Source organism: Heliangelus exortis, chromosome 14, assembly GCF_036169615.1.
Source record: "Heliangelus exortis chromosome 14, bHelExo1.hap1, whole genome shotgun sequence".
Taxonomy (NCBI): Eukaryota; Metazoa; Chordata; class Aves; order Apodiformes; family Trochilidae; genus Heliangelus; species Heliangelus exortis.
Window position 1 is genome coordinate 11443061 of NC_092435.1, and position 10693 is coordinate 11453753.

The 10693-nt window shown below is 47.1% G+C and overlaps 1 protein-coding gene and 1 long non-coding RNA gene across 2 annotated transcripts; both read left to right on the top strand.

The window, feature by feature from the left end:
• Positions 1–3927: 3927 nt before the first annotated feature.
• On the top strand, positions 3928–5093 carry LOC139802600 (syntaxin-1B-like). Its single transcript, XM_071757914.1, has one exon. The coding sequence runs from the start codon at positions 4039–4041 to the stop codon at positions 4969–4971; it is 933 nt and encodes a 310-aa protein (XP_071614015.1). The 5' UTR covers positions 3928–4038; the 3' UTR covers positions 4972–5093.
• An 816-nt stretch (positions 5094–5909) lies between these two features.
• On the top strand, positions 5910–9816 carry LOC139802601 (uncharacterized). The gene is made up of 3 exons (XR_011728704.1): positions 5910–6339; positions 7842–8678; positions 9610–9816. It is a non-coding gene; the product is annotated as an uncharacterized lncRNA (long non-coding RNA).
• Positions 9817–10693: the final 877 nt, after the last annotated feature.

The window sequence follows — 10693 nt, forward strand, 5'->3', positions numbered from 1 at the left end:
CTTGGTTTTGTATCTGAATTCTTTCTCTGAGTTAGGAATTGATTTCTCATAGCCACCTTCTGTGGAATAGTGACAGTTCTGTAGTAACTTGGGCGCTTTCTCTCAAAACCCAAATCTTATCAGGAGCCACTTAAAGTTGTGGAGAATTTCATACCAACCCAGCAGGTGCAGCAGAAGCAGTGAAATGATTTAAACCTTGTACCCTCTCCCTCCTTGAGCCAAGCTTGAGATGCTCAGCCAGCATCTCCTGAGCTCCTCTGCCCACAGTGTTCCAGAGGCAGCACCGTGCTCCTTCTCCTTCTGTTCTTTACAAAAACCTCCAAAACTCTGCCTGAGGAAAGGGTCTGAAGGGCTGATGATGTATCAGGTTCTGGTGGTTCCCAAGGTGTGCAGGCAGGCCAGGGCTTCCTCTGCTGCTCTAGGATGGATTTTCAGGCGTTGGTGCTGGAAGGTTTTTCTCTGGCTGCATGATCCCTCTCCTGAGGCATTGGAGACACCCTGGAAAACAGGGCTCACACCCCGAGGGGCTTCACTCAGAGCAGTCTCAGCCCCCCCTGCTCCATCCTTGAGCTGGGGCTGAACATTGGGTGTGCAGTTTGGCTCCTGGGTTTTTCCTGGCTCCACATCTGCTGTCTCTGTGGTGTTCCCGGGGGCATCAACCCCAGAGCTGATTTGGCACTTGGTGTTACCTCAGTTCAGCCCAAACTTTGCTTGCATTTTATTTTCTCTGCCCCATTTTGTTTTTCTCTTTGCCTTGCCTTGCTTTGCCTGCCCCTGGAGGTTATTCAGGATGCATTTTTGGGAAATGAGGATATGAGTTTTATTTCTCTCAGGCTATAAGATTTCATTCTACATCTCTTCCCCCATCCACAGACTTTCTCATACTTTTCATCTCCTCCTTTCTTTGTTTACTACTTGCTGGGGGTGGATTTAACAAAGATGGAAGGTTTGAGGGCTGGCTTCTTGGCTCACACCTCTGTGGCCACCTGTGCCCTGAGTGGAAGTGCTGCCAGATCCCAGGGGACAGCCTGTGCCTTCCTTGCTCTGGCACCTGGTTGTGCCCTGGTGCTGCCGGACCCCTGGCTTCACAAAGTAACCCTTGGTTCCACCTGATATTCCTTAGCATGGGGGCTCCATCTCAGAATGACTCATTTTAATTTTTTTTTCCCTTGCTGTGTGAATTGCAGTCAGTGTACCCCGTGTAGAAGTTGTGTGCTTCCAGCTTCACGAGGTGTTTCTGTTTGAAAGAACATGTGAGAGTTTTTTATGTCAATCTTTAAACTTAGATGGGTCTGGGCAGTTTCATCACTCCTCTTTCTTTTCATCATTCTTTTCTCCATAAACCAAGCAGAGGCCACTCCTCCCTTATCCCAACCAACCCCACCCTGCAGACCAACAAGCTTGAATAGAATCACCAAAAAAAAAAAAAAAAAAAAAAAAAATTAATGGAGGATTTTTGTCTGGTTAAAATTCTGCTTCCTGTTGTGTTGTTTTAATTTGCCCTGAGTGTTTTCTTAAATGTGAAGACCTCAGCTGCTTCTCCTGCCCAAAAGCAGAAGGAGTGTGTAGTAGACAGAGCACTGCAAAGAGCTGACACCAGGCACAGAGTTCAGAGTTTTCAGGTCATTTAAAAGGCAGTGGATTGCTCTTGGCAATGTTTGGAGCCTCTCTTGACCACAAAAAGCAAGATGAACCTTGGCAAGCATTTGAAAAGGCTGCTCCTGGGTGTCTCTGGGATGTTTCTGACAACCATTCCCCATCACGCAGTATTAACATAAGGCAATAAGTTGAAAATTTGCTGATTTTTTTTTTTTTTTTTTTTTTTTGATCAGAGAGTGATTAATATTTCAACTTTAATCCCAGCAATGAATGATAGGAAAAATGGAGTAGCTGTAGGTTTAAGGTTGTCTTGTCAGCCCTGAGTTGGGAGCTTCCTGCTCTCGTTTGTCTGCCTCGTGAATTCAGTGTTTTAAAAATGTATTTGTGTGTTTACAGTTCTTAATTTTTTTTTATTTAAAAAACAAACAAACACCATGCAAAGTTTTATGAAACCAGAATTATTTACACGAAGGAGCAGTTAACAATCCAAGGATAAATCTCCATTTTAGAAGCATAGGGAGCTGTCATTGTGTTCTTACAAGGATGTATTATAGAAAATTACTGTGCATAGATAATTTTCAAATATTAGTTTATCAGAGGTTTACACATTGAAAAAAAAAAAACAACAAACCAACTCCTTTATGTACAGTAAGTAACAGCCTGCAAAATTTAGTCTAAAAGTTGTCTTTTTTAGAATTAGAAATGCAAAGACCTGTTGGAAGCTTGTACATTTTTAATCTGTCATGTTCAGCCCACAGCAGACTTTTAACACAACTGTGCTATGAATCCCTGAAAAATTAGATTTCCAGTGGAATTGATGTCACAGCCTTAACTCTAGTATTATAAAAATGGTGCTTGAATACATTTATGTGTGTGGATGTGGGTACCTGATGAGGGTTTGTGAGAAGGTCAAGTAAACCTGAGCAGCTTAGTGCTACACCTGCAACTTCATGCTCCTGGGTAGATAACTGCAGCCACATTTGGGAATAGCCAAATGTGTAAATATTTGGGAAATGTTTAAACCAGTGGACAATTAAGAGCAGATTCTCAGCTTTGGGGTTTTTTTAAGTGGCAGGCACTGCATTTTCTTCTGATTTTTGGGTGTGGGAGAAGCAGATGGGGTGATGAGAGGAGCCTGGGTGCTGGCAGAAGGGGTTGGTGTCCCTGAGGCTTTGACTGATAAAATCAAAATCCTCTGTTTTCCTTCCTAAAAATGCCTCCTAGGAGAGTGGTGTTTTCTTGGATATATTCTGAAATCAGTCTGATGATTATTTTTCTGTAGGAATACTAACACAGGCTATTCATTCCTCCATGAGTCACTACAGCAGACTTCATTTAGAAACACCAGTCGATGTTGGAGTGATGAAATTCACATGATTTAGGCTCTATAGTTCATGTTCTGGGTGATTTAAAATACTCCAAAAAAAAAAAAAAAAAAAAATGCACAAAATTATTAGAATTATGTCTACTTTCTATATTGATTATTTTTTTCTTCCAGGTGATATTTATGCCCATATCTTCACATCCGCTATCTCAGGTCCCTTTAAATGAATACTTCAGGGATTTTGATGCCACATGTTGGCAGACCAAATGTAATATTTATATGCAATGAGCTGTTAGTTTTTGTATTGTACAAATGTAAATTTGTAAAGATTTTTTTTCTAGAGTTTTTTTGAAGTCACTTATGTAATCTAGGATGTTTCATTTTCCAGCTGTGGGATTGTCTTAATAAAAAAAAAAAAAAAAAAGAAAAAAGAAAACAAACCTCTTATTTTGGTTTTGCATTACTTGCTAAACAGTTTAAATGTTAAGAAGGGAAAAAAACTATTTAAAAATGAGGGATTTGGGTTTGGGTTTTTTTTTGTTCATTTGTTTGTTTATTTGGGGGGGTGTTTGGTTTTGTTGTTGGTGTTGGGGTTTTTTTGTGTTTTTTGTTCTTTCCCTTTTCCTCTCTTTCCCTTTTCCTCTCTTTCCCTTTTCTACTTTTCCCCCCCCGCCCTTTTTCCCCCCCCGCCCTTTTTTCCCCCCCACCCTTTTTCCCCCCACCCTTTTTCCCCCCACCCTTTTTCCCCCCCACCCTTTTTCCCCCCCACCCTTTTTCCCCCCCACCCTGTTTCCCTCCACCCTTTTTTCCTTCCCCCTTCTTCTCTCCCCCCTTCTTTCCTCCCTCCTTTCCCCCCTTTTTTCAGTGAATAAAACCCCTTTGTTTTCCACCCCCCGGATCACATATCGAGCCCAGGTGTGAGCCTCTCCCTTGCCGCTGCCGAACCTCCCTCCCCGGGCCCCCTCTGTCCCCTCCCCTCCCGTTTCAGGTCCCGTCCTCTGCCCGCCTCCCGCAATCTTTGCTCGGGGAAAGTTTCCCGCAGTTGACGCAGGCGGCTCCGGCCTCGCACCTCCCTCCTTCCCTCCCCGGGGTTGGGGGGGGGAGGTGTGCGGGTGATGTTCTGCCCGTCCCACCGAAGGTTCTGGCGTGCGGGCAGCATGCGGGACCGGCTGCCGGAGCTCCGGCAACGTGCGGCGGCCGAGGGGGACGCGACCGAGGAACCCCCGAGCTTCGACAACGCGGCCTTCGGGGGGGACCACGACGACGGCGGCCCCGTGGGGCGGGCGCTGCGGGAGGCTGCGGAGCTGTGGCGGGTGCTGGAGGGGTTGGAGCAGCTCTCGGAGAGGATCGACAGAGCGCAGCAGACGGTGCTGTGCTGCACCTCCCCGGACGGCATCGCCCGGGAGAAGCGGGGCCTCGGGGCCGCCAGAGCCGCCTTCACCAGGCAGGCGGTCGCCCTGCAGCCCCGTTTGGTGGCCCTGCCCGCACCGCCGGAGATGGGGACGAGCCGAGCGGGTCCCCGCGTCCGCCAGACCCAACTCTGGCTGCTGCTGCGGCGGTACCGGGCCCTCCTGGCCCGTCACTACGCCCGGGAGAGCCGGTACCGGCATCGGCTGATGGAGCAGATGCAGAGGCAGCTGGAGCTGGCGGGCGTCGAGCTGCGGGCGGAGGAACGGGAGCGTCTGGCCCAGAGCCCCGGGACGCTCCGCATCGTCGGCAGGGACCTGGAGGAGCTGAAAGCGGAGCAGCAGCACATGGAGGCGGCCCGGGCCCGGCAGCAGCAGCTCCTGGAGCTGGAAAGGCAGATGGAGGAGCTGCACGGGCTGTTCCTGCGGCTGGAGGGCTTGGTGGGCGAGCAGCACGGGGCGGCAGACAGCGTGGAGCAGCACGTCCTGAGAACCCTCGACTACGTGGCCCAGACGGGCGGGGAGGTGAAGAAAGCCTCGAAATATCAGCGGCCGTCGAGGCTCTCGGCTCTGCTGGCGGCTGCCCTGGGGCTCTGCCCCTGCTGCTCCTGCCTGCCCTGCCTCGGCTCTGCCCTCCGCTGAGCCAGGGGGGCTCCCGAGGGGGTCCTGGGGATTTCCCCGCTCTGTCTGGACGGGAAACGGGGTCAGGAGAGGTGCTGCTGCTGCTGCTGTTGCTGCTGCTCCCCTGAGCACCTTGCACGGTGCTGCAGAGACCATGTGTGGCTGCAGGGGGACCACGGAAACCTCGTGGGATGGTGCAAGCGTCGTGCACGCCTCACATGGAAGCACAGAGACCACAGAAACCTCGTGGGATGGTGCAGACACCGTGCACACCTCACAGGGCAGCACATCTGGCATGGTCACCCTGCATGGTGACACAAGGACCTTGTGCAATGGTGCAGGGACCATCCACACCTTGCAGAGTGACACGGGGACCATACACACCGTGTGCCATGGTGCAGGGACCTTGCAGAGCAGCACAGGGACCTTGCACACCTCGCACGGTGGTGTGGGGAGCACACCTGCACTGCAGAACTGGCTCAGCAGCTCAGAACAAGGAAAGCACTTTTAATATTAGGAAAGCTACCTTAAACACTTTCATTTAAAAAAAAAAAAAAACTGCTGAGGTTTTTGGACCATTTGTTGTTAGGTGTGAGGGGACCAAGTGGCTTGGTGGCACCACAGAGCAGCAGGAAGGCTCCTGCACCATGCTTCAGTCTCTGTTCTCCCTTTTTCTTTCAGCCATTTTTACTTCCTGGGTGTTTTTTGTTGCATTTACATTGCATTTTCTCCTTTGCTGGTTTGGGCTGGGTTTGTGTCCTCTCTTGGCACTGGGAGGGGGTTTATGCAGTCAGTGCAGTTTTGGGGAGGTTGTTGGAGATGTGGGCTCTTAGCTCACCCTGCCAGACCAGCCAGGATCACCTGTGCCCTGCAAACTGGGGCTGATCATTTCTTCTGCTCCATGTGGTACCACCTGAATTCCCCGAAGCTTCTCAAATCAGAGACTGGGGCTTCCCTGCAGAAAAGGTCCCTTGGTGAGCTGGCAGTTCCCAGGGTCAGGTCTCAGCTGTCTTGGCCACCCTTAAGGTTTATTTTCATCTCCTGGCTGAGCCTTAATAAAACAATTTCTCAATAAATTCTCAATAAACCTCTTGAGTGTGGGTGGGTGAGTTATTTCTTTGCAGCAGGGTTAACACAGAGCAGAAACAGAGTGACTCCTTGAATGTGTTTGTTGGGTTCAGTTCTTACAAATCTCAAAAAAATTACTTTTCAGGCTGATGAGTGCACCTTTTTTCCTTCTGTGGATATTTTCTGCTGACCTGGAGGGCTCCCAGCACCAGGAATGTCCATCCCTGTGAGCATGGGGGTCTCCAGGCTGAGCCCTCTTCTCCTGCCCTCTCCCGTGCATGTGAGGTCTAAATGACCTCTACGTTTTGCATTCAGAACTTGGTGAGTGGAATTTACCTCTTGATTTAATTTTTATTTAAAAAAAACCCACAGCTTTTTGCCTGGGAGGAGAAATCACTTTTTTTTTTTTTTTTTTTTTTTTTTCTGGAGGCAATGAACATCTGTTCCTGAAAGTGGGGACAGGCACTGGGGGAGGGCAGAGCTTGTGTTTGTTGCTGAAAGGAGGCAACTGTGTCATTGAAGATGACGCCAAAATGTAGGCAAACAAGAGGAGCAAAAGCAACCTGGATGCTGTTCCCTACACACCGAGCTGGAGCTCAGCATCCCGAAGGGTGCAGGGTGGGATGAAGAATGAAAGCCACCCTTGATGTGCAGTTGTAGAAGTGGCCTCCTGGGAAGCACCCGAGGCTATTTACAAGCTTCCAGGACATCCAGAGAAGGGAAAAAACCTCTCAGTGAGGTCAAGGAGGTGACAAATTGGACTGTGAGATGATTCCTGTTGAGGCAGGGTTTTTTGTGGCTCTGTGCAAACAACCTGGGAGCCCTGGCTTTTGTTCCTGGGCAGCATCCAGCACCCCCAGCCCTGCAGAACTGGTTGAGCTGCTCCATCAATGATTGCCTGGTAAGCACAGGGGAAAAAAAAACCAACCCAACAAACCTGTGTTATGGTTAAGGGTTTGCAGCTGGGGTGTATTCACAGGGAGCACAACCTCCTCCAGACCCCAGTGCTGAGGTGATGGTTTCTGAGCCTTGGCTTCTGGGCTGGCAGCAGAAAGTTCCTTTTTGGGTAGAGGAGTAGCAAGAAAATAAAATAGCCCTGGTTTGGGTCAGGAGGATGGGTGAGAAGTTAAAGAAGCAGCAGAAAGAGAGGAGAAACTTTGCACCTCAGAGCAGATCTTCCCACTGATGGCTTCAGCACCCTATGGGACTTTATGAGGTGATTCATAGTTTAGGGTTTTTTAGTTTTTTTTTTTCTCATATGTGGTTGCCTGTCATTAAATCCTGGCCTCAGATGGAGGCTGATGAGTGTGTAGCAGAGTAATTAATAATATTGTAGTGTGGGCATGAATGTTCAGGAGGATGGGGACGTTTCCTTTCTCTTCTGAGCAAAGGTTGGGGCTTGATTTGGAGCTGGTTTGCTTCATGAATATTCATGGAGGTGATGAAGCCAAGGTGTCAGACCTGCTGTAATGATTCAAGGAATATACATGAGGAGGCTGCTTTAATTATTTCCCAAATGAGCATTGTCAATTTTGGAAGTTTGCACTGAAGGGGAAAACTGAGAAGAAGTCAGGACATGCTCCATTCCAAGAGGAACCTTTCTGGGAGATGTGTTAGAAGGAGCTGGTTTAAGAGTCTAAAACCTTTATAACTGCTGGCAGCACACACTGGTTTTCACTTGCAAAATCTTTCACTTGAAGAAATGTCACAGAAAATAATTTCTTTGAAGAGTGCAAAATCTCTTCCTGACATTTAGGCAAGTGAATGATTCCAGAACAATCTAACCACCCTATAGGACATTTTTATTTTTTATTTTTTTTAAGATCTATTACTGCAGCTGAACAGTCTGTGTTTCCTGCCCAGAGACCCAGGACTGGTGCACTCCAGTCCCAACACTTTTTTTCATGTCACAATAGAATAATTTACTCAAAATGCAACTTTAAAAGCCTCTTGGAGGCTGAATAGGAGCTAAACTCCCTGACTTCTGTTCAATTTGCAGCATCTCTTTGGCCAAACCTCTGGACATACCTGTTTATTGGCAAAAGTGGAGGGGAAAGTTGCATCAGTTTTTAGGGCTGTAATTCCATTTTGCTGCATTCCAGCAGCAACACACCTTAGTGCAAGAGCAAAGATGAAGTCTTAATTCCAAATATTTCTCTATTTTCCCTCAATATGAGAGATTTAATGAATTATATTTTCCGCTTTTTTTAACCAATTCCTGCTGAAATATTCCCCAATATTTCCATTTCCAGAAGTTTTCCAGAAAGGGTTTTGGTTTGTTTTCTTTTTTGTGTTCAGAAAGCTTTTTTGTCCACCAAATCACACTTGGTATTTTTATTCAGAGTATACTTCATGTCCAATCAGAAATTCATTCTTCTGTGTGGGCTTTTTGTGATGCTTCAAAACACTTTTTACATTTCATTCACCAATTAAAAAAAAAAAAAAAAAAAGTCTCAGTGCTTTAAATTGACTTGATTTGTTTTCTCCTGGTTTTTCCTGTGTTTTCCAGTGAATCAACATCTCTATTCATGGAGCTCATCAAACAGCTTCTGCTGCCACCTGCCTTTGGGAAACGTGGAGTTCTGGCTGCCAGCCCTTCTGCAGGGGAAGGATCACAGCCAAAGACTTCAGGGGAGCCACTTTCTGTTTCCTAGTGACAGGTTGGAAACTCCATCCTTGCTTTTTTTTTTTTTTTTTTTTTTTCCAAATTGGGCTGATTTCAGAATCGTTTTGGTGCCTGCTCCACCAGGATGATTTTGGTGTCCCAGCAGCCTGAGCTGGGCAGCACAGAGCAGGTCACATCTTCATTTTAGGTCCTTTTTGAGGGTGTTGCACAAACATGCATGAACTAGTTTTCAGGTGTTAAAATATTGCTCCCGGGTTTCCCTGGCAGGGATGAAATTTGATCTCCCTGTCTCTTTCCTGCTGTCACCTGGAGCAAAATCTACTGGAGATAATTTAGGATGAAGCTGTTCCCCACCTTGGATTCCAGTGCTGGCAGCCTGAGACTTGAGACACATCCTCTGTTTTTGTTCTGTTTTCTTGTGTTTGAACCAGGTCTGCTTAAGGTTTACAAAATGTAACTGGGGAGCAGAAATACAGAATTCTTCCCTTTTGTCTCCGGGGTTGCTGGAAAAGCATTGGAAGGAGTTTTTTGGAAATAAGCCCCCCAGCTATATCCACCCCTGTGCCAGCAAGCCTGCCTGCTCCCTGGTGCTGCCATATAATGGAGTTAAAAAGAAATAAGTCTGATTTCCATACTGAGTCATTTCTTGCACTCTATTTAGTGTTGAATGGAATTTTGTTCCAGCTGCTTGGGAAGCAGGGACAGGTGCAGAACTTCATCTTTTTGTTGTCACTGCAGATGCCAGCAGGGCTGGGGGGGGGGAGAGCACTGGGTTTCTCATCCATAAAGCAGCCACAGAATCATCTTCAATTAAAGGCTAAAACATTTCTGATGAGTAAAGGCAGAAGCACAAAGTTCCAGGAGGAAAATGCCTTCCACAAGAAAGTTTTCAAACTTGTGAAATTTGAATTCGTTAGAAAACCAGACATTTATAATTTATTTTCATGGTTTTTTGCATCTTACAGAGAAACAGAGCCCACAGAGGAAGCACAGATTCCCTTACACTGGAATTTATGACCCTTTATCTATTGACTTGGGCAGCTGAAAGCAACCAGGAGAGCAGGGAAAGCTTTGGAGAACCTGAAGCTCCATGTGCTGTTGTCCCCATGGTGAGATGGACACGGACACATTCCAGGTAAATCTCCCTGCTAGATGTGTTCTCAGTGGCTTTAGGGGTGTGTGTTATTTTTTAGGCTTGAAATGGCTGCTTCTCATTTAGGAAAAGCTAAAACAAAAACTCCGAGAGTTTCAAAATGCTGTCTTGAGAAAAGCAATTTGTTGGGGAAAAAAAAAACCACCAAAAAACCATGAAAGATTTTTTTTTTTTTTTTTAAATATAACAGATTCCTGAGCAAATCTAATATTGGAAAAGCTGGAAGATATTTTTCACTCCTGTGCCCTGAAACCACCTCCTGGGTTTTGGGGCAGGTGGGTGTCCCAGCAGAGGCTTTGGATTGGAGGGAAACCTGAATGGTGGAAACCCTGGGATTCCCATCCTGCTTCAATTTATCCGGTCAGGGGTAAGCCCTGAGCTGTAAATTCAATCCCTTATTCATTTTTTTTCCTGCCAGTGACATGCAGGAAATTCCAAATTCCCCTTCCATGTAGAAACATCACACTCAGCCACTGAACCATGAGGGTGCAAGGAGCCTTCTCCAGCCCATCTGTCACGGGGATGCTGGGGACTTGTGTCCCCACTGGGGATGACACAGGGTGTTAGTTTTGTGTGGATTCACACATTTTCCTCCTGGAACAGCCTGGGCAGATCAACAGCTCCAAAAAAGCTACAAATCCCTCATTAGACACCTCCAGAGCTGAGGGATGGGGAGTGAGTGACTCTCTGGGCAAGGGATGCTGAAGCTCCCCCAGGGATGGCTGCAGCCCCATCTCCTGCCCTGCAGGTGGGAAGCAGAACCTGTCCCAAACAGCTCTGAAATGCACTTCTAAGGAGAAAAGTGCTGGGGCAGAGTGTGGGGAAAGAAGGATGAGGCATAAGAGAAGCATTTTCACTTGTTTGGCCAAATGTATTTTAATTTGGGAACATCTTAA

What these genes read in the sequence shown, in the direction of transcription:
- LOC139802600 (XM_071757914.1), top strand. Translation starts at nt 4,039, where the DNA reads ATGTTCTGCCCGTCCCACCGAAGGTTCTGGCGTGCGGGCAGCATGCGG.